The 17,280-nt window shown below is 45.1% G+C and overlaps 1 protein-coding gene across 3 annotated transcripts in view; it reads left to right on the top strand.

The window, feature by feature from the left end:
- The window catches only part of LOC147463833 (uncharacterized protein C16C9.01c-like), an 88,830-nt gene that overhangs the window by 15,428 nt on the left and 56,122 nt on the right, over window positions 1-17,280 (top strand). For 2 of the 3 annotated variants that reach the window (XM_086529622.1, XM_086529618.1), the window contains exons 2-4: window positions 5,403-5,454; window positions 5,965-6,088; window positions 6,195-6,224. In XM_086529622.1, the coding sequence (XP_086385748.1) occupies window positions 5,403-5,454; window positions 5,965-6,088; window positions 6,195-6,224 (206 nt within the window). The remainder of the gene's footprint in view (window positions 1-5,402; window positions 5,455-5,964; window positions 6,089-6,194; window positions 6,225-17,280) is intronic. The other variant, XM_086529626.1, reaches the window with a different exon arrangement.

The following is a 17,280-nucleotide window of genomic DNA, read 5'->3' as shown; positions in this document are numbered from 1 at the left end:
CCACTGAGTAACAGCGCGGATAACCCCCAAAAGCTCTTTCTCATAGATCTGTGCTGTCATCTCCGGCCTAGAGAACAAACGGCTCTCGTAAGCTATGACATGGCCTTCTTGCATCAAGACCGCACCCAGACTACGACCACAAGCATCACAAAATACTTCAAATGACTTTTGCAAGTCCGGCAAAGTCAAATCTGGTTCTGTAGTCAATTTCTCTTTCAATGTCCGAAAGGCAGTCACCTCTGTGGGTCCCCACGAAAAAGGTACTCCTTTCTGTGTCAAGGTATGCAAAGGGGAAGCAACCTGTGCAAACTTTCGTATGAACCGCCTGTAGTACGAACACAGTCCCAAGAAGCTTCTAACTTCATGGACATTCCTCAAATCGGGCCAATCACGGATAGTCTCTATCTTGGCCGGGTCCATTTGCACTCCTGCTCTGCTGACACAATGTGTCCCAAAAAATGTATCTCTGGTAGGAAAAATTCACTTTTCTTTGCATTAATCACTAACGTGTGATCTCGTAATGCCTGAAAGATTTGAAGTAGATGATCTCTGTGTTCTGACTCATTCTTGGAGAAAACAATGATGTCATCAAAGAAAGTGCCAACAAATAGCTTGTACTCTCGAAAAAAAAATCCTGTCCATCATCCGGTTAAATGTCGCAGGAGCATTGGTTAAGCCAAAAGGCATCACCAGAAACTCAAATAACCCAAAAGTCGTCCGAAAAGCTGTCTTGTAGACATCTCCTGGCGCTATCCTGATCTGATGATATCCACTCTTCAAGTCAATCGTGCTAAAGCACGAGGATCCTTGTAACCTGTCGAGTATATCATCGATCCTAGGAATCGGAAATCTGTTCTTGATGGTGATTTCGTTGAGAGTGCTATAATCGATGCACATTCTCCAAGATCCATCTTTCTTCAAAACCAACAACACTGGAGACCAATACGGTGAAGTACTAGGCTGGACAAGACCCTTTTCCAAGAGGTCTTTCACTGGGTTCATAATCTTTTCACTCTGTACTCGGCTCACACGGTAAGGTGGCCGATTCGGTGGCGTGCTTCCAGGTATCAGATCAATGGTTTGATCTTCAGGCCCTCTGAAAAGCAATTGGCATGAGTGTGGAGAAAAATCTTGGCGTTCGTTTGATCAGGTCAAAACATATTCAACCTTTATCCAACGTTCAGTTCTCTTCCAAAAGAATGAGTAAGAAACTGAAGTTCATCAAGTACAATCTCTAAGCCCTTCATTTATCAAAGTCGCTTTCTCGGCCCGATAGTCAACCACGGCGTAGTTCTTGTGGTACCAAGGGATCCCGAGTAGAACGTCACTCGCGTGCCCTATACACCCTTGTCATTGCAAACAAAGTTTGCCAATGCTCGGTGTTATGGCAACATCCCATCCGGGTGCCAGTCGAACTACCACCGCTTGTGGCGTCAGTCTGTTGGGCGTATTTCCAAATTGAGCTGCCAATTCCAAGTGAAAAGAAGTTGGCCTTGGCTCCTTCAAAAGAGCTTCCTGATCCTTCACTTTGCTCCAAAAGCGGCAAAGTTTGTACTTTCATTCATTTAATTCGGTTCAGGCCATGTGGCACCAGTTCTGCTTTTCTATTTGCCTTTTTTGCCACATTCCTCAGCTGCTCTCGAACTCTCAGGCCCGTCGTCGTTCTTATCATTCTGTTCTTTCTGTGCCTTCTTAGGGCACTTCGCGGAGATATGTCCATGTTCCCCGCATCCAAAGCACTTCCCCTCTCTAATGAAGCGAGCTCTCTCCTCAGGAGTAAGCTTGGGTCGTGCATCCTTTTTCTCTGGGTTGCTCTTTTTCTTTCTACTTTCATTCCCAGAAGTCTGTTCGGCTCGTTGTGTCATGGCCTCATCTGTGGGGTAGGTCAGACTGCCAGAGTGAATGGCAAAGCCCCGCTTCGCATGACTCATCAACTCCTAAATAGAAGCTGACTTCTATTCCAAGCAGTGATCTCGGATCTTTGTAGGTAGACCCAAGGTAAACTGTTCAATCTGTTCTCTGAACAAGATCTTCTTGAATAAAGAGGCGGGTAGAAAGAGCTCCAGAATCTTTCACAGTAAGTATTTACTGTATCGCTCTTGGTCATCCGGAGATGGTTCCAAGCAGCTCGTATATCTCGCTCAAACTCTTGAGTCAACCAAGAAGAAATAAAAAGCCACTTGAATTTCAGCCATGTAACTGGCACAGTCTTGCTTAATAGAAGCGTGGACCACCAAGTGCGAGCATTCCCCTTAAAATAAGAGGCAGCTCTCCGAATCTTGGAGTGCTCTGAATAGCGTCCTCCCGCGAAAGCGATGTCAAACTGTTGTATAAAAGACAAAGCCTTCGAAGCATCTGAGTATCCTGAGAAAGTATCAAACTTGATCGAGTGGCCACCTTCCTTAAACTCTCTGACTTTCTTGCTTTTATCTTCGAGAAAGTCATACTGGTTGGCTTTGTAAAAATTCTTCTTGTTCGCATAAAACTTTCCATCATCGGAATCTGAGCTGTCTGTAGACGTTCGGGTCCTTGGCAAAATTGAGCATCATCTTTGTTGCATCGGCAATCAATTGACGACGCTCCATCTCTCTTTGCTCCGCCCGAGTAGGCCGAGGCGGGCCATACTCTCTGTCTGAATCTTCGTTGTGATCCCAGCCCGCATCTCCAGATGCAGAGGGAGTCGATTGATCATTGCCTGAAGCCATAGGTGCCGCGGAAAAAATTTTCGGGGATCGGATTTCCCGTAGAAGAGAAATCGGCCGTGCTCTGATACCACTGTAACAGACTTGGACACTCCAAGTCAAGAATCAACCGCGACAGCACCAAATAACCACTTCAAAACAATTCACAGATCACAATAGATTTGCACTGGCCCGACGGAGTTCCGTGCTTAGAGATATTGGCCCCAAAGACTGGCGCCCCTTTCGGTATTTCTTTTTATATTAATCAGATCAAAGTACAAGATAGTGGCTAGGGTTTCACTCTCAGACTCTGCGTCCAGATGCTCTGAGAAGTGAGGCCCTCACCACTAATTTAAAGGTTACAAGGGATGCCCAAAAGCAGAGTCCCAAAAGCTTTTAAAATCAAAAGCAGTAGTCCTCTCTCTCTCTTTAGAGAGTCTTTTCTTTTTTTATATAAAAAAAAAGCAAAATTCGTGTCGCTCATCATTTCAAAATTTTTTTTCTTTTTTAGCCTCCGCGATTTCCGGAAATTAGGGTTTCTGGCAGAAATTAGGGTTTGCAGGAATTTTAGGGTTTCTGCTGTCCGCCACTCATCACTTTGTGACAGCTACTCTATCATTTTTTGAAGCACTTAGATTGGATCCCATGGATACCATTGTCTACCATCACTTGTCTATTGACAAAAGGGGTGGTCATGATTTCAGAGGAAGCATGGAGAGAAGTCATACCTTTCTTGCATGTTATTTGGAGCTTCTATGTTCTCATAAAGGAATTGTTCTTGAGTCGGGTTGTGGTATTCCTCTACCTATATGAGCATCGGTGATCACTTGTGTGTTGCTACGAATGTTGACGGTGTCCTTGTTTTGTCACATTTAAAGCCTCTTCTTGCTGGAAGGAAGAGGCAGATTGGTAATGTAAGAACCTCATCTCATGTTGGAGACGATGAGAATTATGTCAATATTTTGGTGCTGGTTTCATGATACAACTAGTGAGCCTCTTATTCTCTGTCTTGCTGTACTGTTTTGGTCACTTCATGGATTAAATTTTTGATTTTCTACTTTTGAGCTATATATCCTTCTATGGTTTTTCTGTAAGTTTTTAGGTATGTGAAGCAAGATTATTGAAGCTTGCAATATGTATGATTTGATGGCTTTTTGGACTGTTATACACACTGTTGAAAACATTATTTGTGGGTATATGATTTTTGCTTTACTTAACTATCCTTATTTTTTGGAGAATCCCAGATATGACCTCAAGGAAAAAGAGGAAGATGTTCATTTCTAGATGATGAGAGTTCTGCTATATAGAATTCATGTCTTTATGAATGATGATGAGATTTTTGTGCTCTCTTCTAATGTGGCCGAACCAAAAAAACTCTCGTGTAGTGCTTAATACGTTAAGAGTTTTCCTCGAAGATCAATATGTTGATCTCACAGTGGTGGTTGTTAACAATAATAGTATTGTGTGCTACAATAACCTAGTTTTATTGTGTGGTGCAATAATCAAGTTTACTTATATTTGCTCTTGGTTAGACTTTCACAATAAAACATTAACCAAGCTATTTGAACAAAGACACTCTTGCACTCAGCTCATTCTTCTCATGGCTCATTCACTCTTGCTTGTTGTTTTGGGTGCCTCATATGGGCTATTGTTTGTCAGACTTTGATCCTCTTTCCGGTTAGATTTAGCCTCCCCTCAGTTCTCTTCCTCTTTAGGAGCTTAGAAATCATCCATTTGTGACAGCTGGTTTTGACCTCTCTTTCTCACAAAACCATATATGTAGAAAGATGAAATTTTATTTATTTCGAAACTAGCACAAGCAAAATACATAGATACATCCGAAACAATGTCAGAACCCCGATGCTGGAGGTGTGACTTCCTAGGAAGGGTGTTTGTCCTTACATTATATGATGCTAGCGGATCTCCAACAATACATGGCATCAATTATATGAGAGAGTTAGTAAGCACATAATTGGCTACTTCACATATTGCAAGTTGTGTTGCATAGAAACGTGTTTTATATCCTTATGAAATTCACAAATTTTACGAAATGTTTCGTCTATCGTTTCCCATGAACAAAACATTTTGTTCATGGGAAACGCGATTCGTTTACTTATGTCCTCACGTTTGCAAAAAACATCTCTTATTATCTTTTCACATCTTTGTGATAAATTGCCTGTTCAATGATAGACTACCAAAGCAGATATGTAGGCAGATAAGTGTGTTGAGTTTTTCATCCAAAACACTGTCTGGATCCTAGTGATTGAGGTGTAACTACCTAGCATGGCTGCCAGCACATCCCTAGCAATACATGGCATTCCTTCAATGATGTGTAAGGTGGGGTTAGCGATTAATTATTTCAGGTATGCCCTCTTTGTGATACATAGCTGGTTCAATGTTTTCTCATGCTCAAGGGCGAGGAAGATTCTCAATTTTACTAGTATAAATTCTTCAAGAACCTGCACCACAAGTTGATTGTATTTCCAACAATATGCATGCTTATTGGAGAGTGCCAATGTTGCAATTAAAGTGCTCGTAGTACCATTTAATGCACATGATGCCTGGAAGCATGTAGTTTTGTCTTGATTGGAGGGTCAGAAGCACGAGTTTCAATTTTCATGCAGTAAGAAAATCTTGAGAAGCGTTGGTTTGGGTAATAATCAAGTATTGGGCATGGCCACCCCTTTCATTTTTTGTTTATTTTTTCAAAATTTGTTCCAGGCCCTCAAACAGCGTTTGGAGCAAGGCTTTGGCTTTCCGAAAGTGATACAAGGTACATTTATTGCTGCAAATCATGTCTTTATTTCGTCAATGGATCGGGTTTCTCAAAGCAAAATGCTGGTAGGCTACTTTGTACACTCATCGTAGGACTTTGTTTTCTGGTGTGGATCCTCGGTTGTTTTGCATTATCTATAACAAGTGACTGGAAATTGAAACGTTCGACTCTCCAAAAATGATAGCATCTCATAATGTGAAACAATCGACTTTAGTAGCAAAATTCTTTGATTTGTTTGGGAAAGTGGATTCTAAGGGTATTAGCATGATTCACTAATACTTGTGATTCTGAACTTTGAAAGTTTGTCATTTTGAATGAAGAGATGAAAAATGTTTTGAAGTGTAAAAGATTGTCAATGCTTCCATGGTTGTAATGCTGATAGAATGCAGTGGAAACAGTTAAGAGAGAAAAATGATAGGTTCAATATTTGGATTATATGTATAATTTTGGTGTGTGGTCACCAAAAATGTGCCACTTTGAATAGTGCAATTTATGAGTTATTCTCAGGATTGGGCTTGCAGCAAGTGTGGGTCCAGACTTCCCAAATTCGTGTTTGAAATGGGTTAAGGATATGCAAATTGATTGTGAAGGCCTTTTACCATCAAATTTTCCCACAATGAGGGCTTGGCAGGTGTTTCTTAAACGTTAACTGACATATCTTTCTATTAGAGCTTGTAGACTTGTTGGGCAACTTCATTATTAACGCTTCTACATTATTTTTAAATATATGCTCTCAGATTTTGGAGAGTGATGGGCGAAGAACTCAGGTATGTTGTCCATTTCTTTTCGGTTGTGATCATGTCTTTATGATGTCCAAGGATGGTTATAATGCACAACAATAATCATGTAGAGTAAACACTAATAGTGATTTTGTATCGCTCAAATTTATTTTTGGGCTTAAAATTCAAAATTTTGTTCACGAGCTTACAAGATTATTACACCAACTATTTTTTGTTCATGACAGATTTATTTTAGTGCACTCACATAAATCAGACCTTCAAAATCTGTGTTGGGGGTAGCAGACAGTAAAATGTGGTGCTGGCCAATCATCACACAAAACACAACCTCAGCTACCTGGTGCTTCTATTAATTTTTATTAACGTCTTAGAAGCTGAGTGGCCTATGAGACAAAGTAATGTACAATTGTGGTATCTCATTTGTAAAACCAAAAAAAGAAGCATAATGATAGAATTAGAACTGAGGCTAAAGCTAACAGTAGCACTAGAACATCTGCATATAAATATCAAGAAAAAATAGCTCGCTGCTGCTGCCGCTCCCCCCCTCGCACCTGTACCTATCGCCCCCCCTCGCCGTCGCTTGCTAACCCCCCCCCCCCCCCCCCCCCCCCCCCTGCTAGCGCTGCCAGTGTCCCCAGCTGCACGCGCTGCCCCTCGCTCTCCCCTTGCGCTACCCCCCCTGTCGCCTGCTCCCCCCCCCGGCTCATTCCGTTCTGCCGTTCTCTCCACGAGGAATTTCTGTGGATTGGCTCTGGCAGTGCTGTTTCTTTGACAGTGCTTGTCGGGGTCCTTTTGCAGAGAAATTGCTTTACCCACTCTTTTTCTGCCACAGTAGCGGACACAGATGGAGGCTCAAGCTCCACCACAGAGGGACTCTGATGAAGTCCCCTCGCCCGACCCCGCTGAGCCCACCATTCGACTTGCTCTCTCACCGACAGCGCAAGCGAGCCTAGCCGCAGAGGTGGACTGTCACTAGCGTGTGACTACTATCTATCCTTTTTGTTGATTTCTTTCTTATTATCTATTTACTTTCACTTTTTGGAAACACCTCTCGGGAAATCTAACTGCCCTGCATTGCATAGCTAGTGTGGAACTGTCCAGAGGGAGTCCAAGCCTGAGGGCAAGAGAGCACTAAGGTTGGACAAAGACTATGGTTAGCCAAATTCGGGTCATTGACTAGCCAAAGTGGAATCCTTTGCTACAGAGGCTACAATTCAGTTCTGGATGTGGCCGCAGTGTACAAAGAGGGTCGGATGACCTAGAAAGATACAATGGCAGCATCTCCTAAAATTTAGGGAACTGCTATTTTGGGACCTGAAAATGTGTTTGCGTCATTACCTCCGGAATGACAAGGGGAACATTTTCTTACTCTGCCGTGAAGTCAACTGGGCGACCGGTTGGGATATTTTTAGGTGGCAACCCCGAAACGGGAAAATGCTTATAAATGTGCCATGTGGCACCTTCTGGTGCACTTTCCTCATGCAACAAGAAGTGGCGCTGAATTTTAAGCTGGGAGAGCCTCATTTTCAGATTTTGTCACAGGTTAAGAGCTACGGAGTGCTTGCTTTCCCTCTTATGCACAGTGCGGTGCCAGGAGTGATGCCCTGCACGCTACGCACTGCCCTCTCTCTCCCCTATGGCAGTATGTTATGCCCCACTAGTGGGCTTTTCATTTGACCAATGTACAGTTGTATGGGTTCATGGGCGATTGCCGAGGCAAGAGCCTCTTGCACAGGTATTGGATTAGCTAGCGGCTAATCCCCCGCAGGTATAGGTGATTCGGAGAGGTTTCACGCTCGAAATCTCGTCCGATTCAAAGGGCAAGTAGCCCTACAGGTGCGGGAGCTCGAGGACTTGCTACGGATGCGACCGGCACGCGAAACGGAGCCCGAAACAGTAAATTACAGCCTGCTGTGTATTTTTGCAGGTTTAGGGTTTGGCCCTAAACGGACCCTAATACTCCCAGGAGGTTCGGGAACGCAAGGGGACCGCTGTACAGGTGATCTGGCGCATTTTCAGGGCTGAAAACAGAGAATTCAGCGTGCTGCAGATTCTCGCCAGGTTTTACAAAGTGCCCGTATGCGTCGGGAAAGTCATTCAATGCGTGGGAATACTGACTGTGAAGTGTCCTAGTATAGTTATGCTGCCGAAATCAGGCCAGAACAGTGGAAATTCAGCCGAGTTTGTGCGGGGCAGCTTGTAGGGAACCACAGCGTTTATTCCCTCTTTTGAACAATAAAGAAATATCGAAAGGGGCGCCTAAGTTAGGGGCCAATCTGGTGTCGGTCTACTCATACAGGTGCAATCTAGTAGCCTGTATCCCTCTCCCCTTTGTTGTGTCTTGAAAGTACAGGTAAAATAGACGACTAATAATGGGTGAAAGCTAAATGAAGGTTTGAAGTAAAGTCTACCGCCCTTTTTGGATTGAACAGGCCGGTTTCATGGTTCCATCGACGGGATTAAATCTCTTTTTCCCATAGAAGTGAGCCTTGGTCAGTTTGGGCTTGAAGACACAGGGGATCATAGACCAGACACAGGGAATTGCAATTATGGCTGACAGACGAGATGATGTGACTGAAGAGGTTTCCTCTTCACAGGGTCAACAGACACATGAAGTGGGTGAGTCTTCAAGACCACCACAGAGGGATGATGATATATTCAGGACCCAGTTGGCTACTGCCGTGGCTATGTTCACACAAGTAATGCAGAACCCGAGGTTTTTAGCCTTCTGCAACCTCCTTATCCGTCTCAGCAAGTTGGGTCACTGGATTATATTCAAAAGCCTATTAAGGCTCAAGCACAGGTGATTCATACTGCACAGTCAATGGAAACACCTGTACACTTGACGGAGAATATGCAGTCTCCACAACGTGTGTCTAAGGTGCAAGAACAGGTGGCTGAGATGCCAGTCTTTCAAACTGTACCAGTTCAGTCCGCCACCTTTCAGCAGCCTATAGCTGGTTCTAATGGGCAGGGAAGCAACCTACAGGCTATGCAACAAGTCTTCCCACCACCTTCAGTACACCCTGGCTATTTTGGAGGTGGATCGGTATTCCAGAGCATGGCTGGTCATGCACCTGGAAATCAGTTTTACACACTAGGAACAGTGTTTGGGGGTGCTCAAACGATGATGCCTAACCCCATGTATGGTGTCACGGGCATGCTACCAGGGTTTCAGAGCATTCAAGGCCAATTTGGGATGCCACAGGCAAATTTTGGTATGGCTGGAATTACAAATCAGCAGCCAAATATGGCATTTCTAGGTCAACTTAATTGCGGTCAGGGAACACAAATGAACCCTAACAATGTTCCCATGTTTCAGTCACTTCCATATGACAATTTAATGCCGCTGGAGAGGCCAACTCCGTACAAAGAAGGTGGCAAAGGTGTGACTTTCACGACCTTTACAGGGTTTGATGACAGGAAGAAGGCTCTCTCATTCCTCCAGCAGTTTGACAAGGCCTATGCAGGGGGAAACTTTACAGAGGCTTCAAAGGTCCGCAAGGCAGCCACTTTCTTGACAGGGAATGCGGGACAATGGTGGACAACTTTATTGCTTCAAGGGCAAGCTCCGTCCACATGGATTTACTTCAAGCAGATGTTTGTAGCAGCATGGTTATCTGATGACTTTGAAGCAGATGTCATGACAGAATGACACCAGCTTAATGCTGCTACTTGCAAGAATCTGGATGATTACAATGGGAAGTTTTGGAAAGCTCTACTTTCAGTAACTTCCTATAGGTTTGTGCCATTGACAGAACAGATTGAAAAATACTGTTGTGGCCTACCTAAAGGATTGAGAAAGTATTGTACGAAGACCAAAGTCACTACTTTGATGCAGCTCATCGAGGTAGCAAACACTGGCAATGGTTTGCTCAAGGGAGAAGATTGTGAATTCAATACTGGCGTCAAGGAAGGATCAGCCAAGAAAAATTCAGCGAAGAAGTATGTTTCCAAGGAGGTTCCTAAAGTGACTCAGGAGCCAGCCAACGCATGGAAAGGCAAAGCTTCGGCTGAATCAGAAAAGGGACCAGCGAAGAAATGGAAAAGACGTTTTCCTCGCAAGTCTGAAGAGCAAAAGAAGGTCCTAAGGACAGAGAACAAATGCTTTATCTGTGAGCAGCCTGGCCACATTGCTTACAACTGTCCTACAAAGAAAAGGCCAGCTGATTCTGAAGACAAGGAGGACAGGAAAGGAAAGAAGCCCATGGCTGGTCTAGTGCCAGATATGGTGGGCGACAAGCCAAATTCAGATGCAAGTGAGCTTTGCAGAGCATGGGGAAAGGTCAGGGATCAAACAGTGCTTATCTTCTTTGATCCAGGTGCCAAAGCCAACTTCATTTCCCCAGAATTGCTTCAAAGTTGGAAATCAGACCTGAAGAGATGGGGTATACAGCAGAGGCAAATTTGGCATGTCCTGGCCATACAGAGGCTGTGACACCCATCATTGGAAAGTTGCGTCTACATATCCAATCCTATGTAGATGCTGAAGAATTTTACATCATGCCACTGGACGGATGTGATGTGTTGTTAGGTATTCCTTGGTTGTTTCGTGTACAGGGAATCATGGATGCCTACAACAAAAAGATCACTGTATAGAGCAGGGGAAAGACTCACATTCTGGATGTAAATCTTAAAGGGGAGTCTATTCCCACTGTATCAGCTTTTGCTATTACTTCTGTAATGAAAAAGCATCTTTCTGCGTACTTGGTTTTTGCACGTGAAGTCTCAGATTGTGATGAATCAAATTTATCTGTGTTAGATAAAGAAAGGTCAATGTTTTTACAACAGTATAGTGATTGTTTTTCCGATTCATTACTGTCTCAATTACCGCCAGAGAGACCCGAGGACCATGCGATAGATTTGGTGCTAGGCAGTAGCCCACCAAATAAGCCTCCATATAGGGTTAGTGCGGCTCAGCAGAAAGAGATAATGGGCCAAGTACAGGAGCTGTTAGAAAAGGGGCTGATTCAGCCCAGTTCATCTCCATTCTGTTCTCCAGTGTTGTTGGTGCAGAAAAAGGATGGCTCATGGCGTATGTGCATAGACAACCGTGCACTGAACAAGAATACCATCAAGAATAGGTTCCCTATACCTAGAATTGATGATATTATGGACAAATTAGAAGGAGCAGCTATGTTTAGCAGGATAGATCTAAAGAGTGGGTACCATCAGATCCGCATTAGATCAGAGGATGTGCACAAGACTGCTTTTAGAACGACGTTTGGCCTTTACGAATTTTTAGTGATGCCCTTTGGTCTCACAAATGCTCCTACTACGTTCAATAGGATGATGGACAGACTTTTCCGTCCGCACCAGCAGTTTGTTGGTACATTCTTTGATGACATGATAGTCTACTCAAAGAATGAAGAGGAGCATAGGCATCACTTGGCCATTGTGTTCGAAGAGCTACGCAGTCATAGGTTGCTCATCAATGCAAAGAAAAGTGAATTTTTTCTGGAAGAGATCCACTTTCTGGGACACATTGTCTCAAAGGATGGTGTCAGAATGGATCCTGCAAAAGTTGAAGCGATCAAGTCATGGCCTGATTTGAAGACGGTGCACGATGTCCAAAGTTTCTTGGGACTATGCTCCTATTACAGAAGGTTTATCTGAAGTTTCGCTGAGATTGCTTCACTTTTACATGCTCTTCAAAAGAAGGCAATCACCTTTAGATGGACACAGAAAGAGATTTCAGCTTTTAATCAATTAAAGGAAAAGATGACTTCAGATCCAGTCGTTGTGTTGCCAGATCTTAGGAAGTCATTTGTGGTCCAGTGTGATGCCTGCGGTAGTAGCATTGGTGCAGTGCTAATGCAAGATGGCAGGGTAGTAGCCTATGAGAGCAGAATTTTGCAAGGGCCAGAGATGACCATGAAGGTCTATGAGAAAGAGTTACTGGCTGTGATTCATGCGCTCTTAAGTTGGAAACACTACCTGCTAGGTGCAGACTTTGTTCTCCAAACGGACCATCAGACCTTGCGATACTTCTTGACACAGACAAAGTTATCTGAGAAGCATATGCGATGGGCAAATATCTTGTCCATGTTCCATTTTCAGATTGTGCATGTGGAAGGCAAGAAGAACGTTGTGGCTGATGCCTTGTCAAGGAAGCCACAAATTTCAGCTGTGTCAATTCCTTATCATCATGAACTTGATGATATGAGAGAACAGTATGCAAATGATGAAGATTTTGCAAGGGTCTTCGAGCAGCTAATGGATGGACAACGTCATGAACACTATCTTCTTAAAGACGGGTTCATGATGATGCATGGCAGATTGTGTCACAAAGCCATTGCGACGCAAAGTTATGGAAGAGAGTCATGTCCCACCGTATGCAGGGCATCGTGGTATTGATGCTATAGTTAAAGCGGTCGAGACATTCTTCTATTGGCCTACATTGAGAAGAGATGTGGATGCCTTTGTGCGAGAATGCCTAATTTGCCAGAAGGTCAAGTTTGACAGGCAAAAGGCACCAGGGTTATTGCAACCACTACCTATTCCAGACAAACCATGGGAAAGTATTGTTATGGATTTTATCTTTGATCTTCCGAGAACGCAGACAGGAAACGATGGTATTTGGACCATCATTTGCAGATTCAGCAAACAGGCTCATTTTATTCCTGTCAGGAAGAAGATAAAGCCAGATCAGATGGCACGCTTGTTTATGAGCAATATTTTCAAGTATCATGGCATGCCACAGTCGATTGTTAGCGACCGTGATCCACGCATGACAAGTTTGTTCTGGAGAGGCTTGTTTGAGAATATGGGCACAACGCTCAAATTCTCTTCGTCATTTCATCCTCAAACAGATGGACAGTAAGAAGAGGCAAATTCTACTGTCCTAGATTTGCTGAAGTGCTATGTGTCAGAGCATAAAGGAAAGTGGGAGCAGTATTTGCCATTGGTGGAGTATGCATACAATAATACAGTGCATTCATCAACTGACAAGGCACCCTTTGAGATAGTTGAAGGTGGCAAGAAAGTTCCTCCCATACTGCACACAAAGGACAAGATATTTGAAGCAGATAAGTATGTTCAGGACATGGATGAAATGTACAAGAAGGTCAAAGTGGCCTTAGAGAAGACTCAGGCAAAGCAAAAGCAAGCAGCTGATCATCACCGTCGTGAAGTGGTATATTCACTTTGTGATTGGGTGCTTTTACGCTTTGAAAAGGCAAGGTTAAAGAAGATGAAGGGCAAGGAAAGACTGTTTCCAAAGCTCAGCATGCGTTACTATGGGCCTTTTCAAGTGTGCGACATAATCAGTGATGCTGCATATAGGCTGAAATTGCCTGACAGTTGGAAGATTCACAATGTGTTTCATGTGAGTCTTCTCAAACCCTATGTGGGTGATGTGCCAGAAGATATGCCAGCTGAAGATCAGCCGAAAGTCGAGGAACTTGACGAGATCTTGGTCCCTGAACAGATTTTGGCACACAAAGAAAGGAAAGTGAAAGGCAAGGTTGCTAGGCGTTACTTAGTAAAGTTCAGAAACTATCCACCAATGGATGCTAAGTGGATGGAAGAAGGTGAACTTGCAGAGTCACCAACTGTGTTATCACTTTACCTTGAAGCCTTCGATTTGCAACCTACCTTGACCCCTTGAGTTTCAAAGCTACATGGATTGTCAGTGTGACAATGGCTTCTGAAACAAATGATGTACATGGTATTTAAAGTGAGCTCAAATGAAATACCTGTTACATGAATGTTAGAGCTGTACAAATTGTCAGTTTGGCAATTGCTCTTACGGAATGTCCAAAAGTTTGGTTAGTGCTATAGAAGTGAGTATTTCTTGTCAGTTTGTCAAGGATACAGTAATTGCTTCTATTAAAGAGTACATGTGTAACTGCATTCTTAAACTCTCGGTTTGGGTATGCTCGAAAGTGTTACGGGATCCAACGTGTACTATAAGACAGTGGCAAAATGTGCAGCTACCATTTTGTCATTGGAAAGTCAGTGACTCAAAGCAATGGCACAGTGCGAAGCTACCACTATGTCATTGGGACAGGGTTCACACGCAGACAATACATGAGTCGACAAGGTGTTGAATACACCAGGGTTGACAATGAGCATGTATGTGTCGTACATGTGTCGACAGGTGTTGAATACATCAGTGTTGACTAGAAGCTTGTACGACATAGATGCAAACAAGGATGTTTGAGATTTCAAGAGGGGGGTATGTCACTAGCGTGTGACTACTATCTATCCTTTTTGTTGATTTCTTTCTTATTATCTATTTACTTTCACTTTTTGGAAACACCTCTCGGGAAATCTAACTGCCCTGCATTGCATAGCTAGTGTGGAACTGTCCAGAGGGAGTCCAAGCCTGAGGGCAAGAGAGCACTAAGGTTGGACAAAGACTATGGTTAGCCAAATTCGGGTCATTGACTAGCCAAAGTGGAATCCTTTGCTACAGAGGCTACAATTCAGTTCTGGATGTGGCCGCAGTGTACAAAGAGGGTCGGATGACCTAGAAAGATACAATGGCAGCATCTCCTAAAATTTAGGGAACTGCTATTTTGGGACCTGAAAATGTGTTTGCGTCATTACCTCCGGAATGACAAGGGGAACATTTTCTTACTCTGCCGTGAAGTCAACTGGGCGACCGGTTGGGATATTTTTAGGTGGCAACCCCGAAACGGGAAAATGCTTATAAATGTGCCACGTGGCACCTTCTGGTGCACTTTCCTCATGCAACAAGAAGTGGCGCTGAATTTTAAGCTGGGAGAGCCTCATTTTCAGATTTTGTCACAGGTTAAGAGCTACGGAGTGCTTGCTTTCCCTCTTATGCACAGTGCGGTGCCAGGAGTGATGCCCTGCACGCTACGCACTGCCCTCTCTCTCCCCTATGGCAGTATGTTATGCCCCACTAGTGGGCTTTTCATTTGACCAATGTACAGTTGTATGGGTTCATGGGCGATTGCCGAGGCAAGAGCCTCTTGCACAGGTATTGGATTAGCTAGCGGCTAATCCCCCGCAGGTATAGGTGATTCGGAGAGGTTTCACGCTCGAAATCTCGTCCGATTCAAAGGGCAAGTAGCCCTACAGGTGCGGGAGCTCGAGGACTTGCTACGGATGCGACCGGCACGCGAAACGGAGCCCGAAACAGTAAATTACAGCCTGCTGTGTATTTTTGCAGGTTTAGGGTTTTGGCCCTAAACGGACCCTAATACTCCCAGGAGGTTCGGGAACGCAAGGGGACCGTTGTACAGGTGATCTGGCACATTTTCAGGGTTGAAAACAGAGAATTCAGCGTGCTGCAGATTCTCGCCAGGTTTTACAAAGTGCCCGTATGCGTCGGGAAAGTCATTCAATGCGTGGGAATACTGACTGTGAAGTGTCCTAGTACAGTTATGCTACCGAAATCAGGCCGGAACAATGGAAATTCAGCCGAGTTTGTGAGGGGCAGCTTGTAGGGAACCACAGCGTTTATTCCCTCTTTTGAACAATAAAGAAATACCGAAAGGGGCGCCTAAGTTAGGGGCCAATCTGGTGTCGGTCTACTCATACAGGTGCAATCTAGTAGCCTGTATCCCTCTCCCCTTTGTTGTGTCTTGAAAGTACAGGTAAAATAGACGACTAATAATGGGTGAAAGCTAAATCAAGGTTTGAAGTAAAGTCTACCGCCCTTTTTGGATTGAACAGGCCGGTTTCATGGACCGCTTATAGGCGACTTCCGTCATCTGCAAGATTCTCGGCACCCGACCTGGCAAAGGAGAGCTGCGTGACCTTCTCCAGGCCCGCCTTCTTGCAGAGGTGGGAAAGATCTTGGACGTGCAGTTCCTTGGACGAGGCTACTATCAAATCGAGTTTGAGACCTCCTAGATGGCGTCCAAGGTCATCGCCATGAGTCCTTTGACCATCCGAGCAGTTTGAGCCCACTTTCGACAGTGGAGACATGGTTCTGACCCAGCTTCAGATGTTCTGGTAGAGGAGGCAAACCTCCCCATCTCAGTCTGCTTTCCTGGTTTGAGGAGAGAGTACCTACCTCTTTTGTCCAGGATCGGCTCAGCGATTGGGACCGTCCTGGAGAGACCTCGCACGGCATCGTCTGTAGTTGCCAAGGCAGCCGGCATTCCCTCGGTACGCGTTCTGGTTAGGGATACCCACACTCTTCCAAAGGTCATCCTACTTCCTTGGGTGAGTGGGGGTTGGTTTAGACAGAGCGTGGAGTATTTGGGCCTCCCGAATCAGTGCTTCATTTGTCAACAGATGGGCCATCTTGCGAAGGCATGTCCACAGAGGAGGCCTCGACCTACATCACAGGCCCAACCCCAGCCTTCAAGGGCTGGCCAGCAGCAGCAGGTAGAGACACAGAGCACACAGGCAGAGCCACCCTCCGAGCCTGGGGCTCAAGCATAGAGGGTTTGCAGTAGGTTCGTGGTCTACGACTGCAGGGGCCTCAGCGCCAGCCTGGCACTCAGAGTGGTCCTCAGGCGCCTGCCCAGCAGCAGTGGGTTTCCACGGGGAACCGATTTGGCCCTCTCCAGCAAGACAAGGTCCCCACTTCAGCCTCCACCTCAGCCTCACCCTCGACAGCCCCCCCTCCCCTGAGTTCCCCCCATCCTCTTTAGTTCCCCCCCTGCCTCTTGCTCTCTCCGCCTCTCCACCTCGCTCTTCTACCTCTGCCGATCCCCCTCGCCCTCCCTCTCCACCCGCTTCCCCTGCTCCCGCACCTCCCCTCCTGTTCCAGTCCCTCAGTCGACCTAGGGGGCACGGCCATCCTCGATTGCTAGGAGATCTCTTGGCAACGCCTTTGCCACGAGTCGCTTGGAGAGAGAGGGACAGCCTTTCTTGCGACCCCCTCTCCTGGTACAGACGTCTCCCTTTGCAGCAGTCCCTCATGGTCTGACGAGCTTCGACATTCGGCGTTGGTGCGACTTCTTTGCCTACGACTTTACACGTTTTCTAGGCGACTCCGTATCTGACCTTGAGGCAGTCTGCTTCAGGGTTCATGTTCCGCTCCTTGCAGCTAGGGGGATAGAGGCCTTGGACTCAGCGGTTGGCTTCTCTTTTCCCCTTTGCGGCAGGGACCAGACTGAGTGGACTTTTGACTCAGTGTTGGAGTGGCTACAGACACAGG

The sequence above is a fragment of the Adiantum capillus-veneris genome, chromosome 2, assembly GCF_014529385.1.
Source record: "Adiantum capillus-veneris isolate H3 chromosome 2, ASM1452938v2, whole genome shotgun sequence".
NCBI classification, from domain to species: domain Eukaryota; kingdom Viridiplantae; phylum Streptophyta; class Polypodiopsida; order Polypodiales; family Pteridaceae; genus Adiantum; species Adiantum capillus-veneris.
Note: the sequence above shows the minus strand (reverse complement) of the source record. Positions and strands in the feature narration are given on the sequence as shown.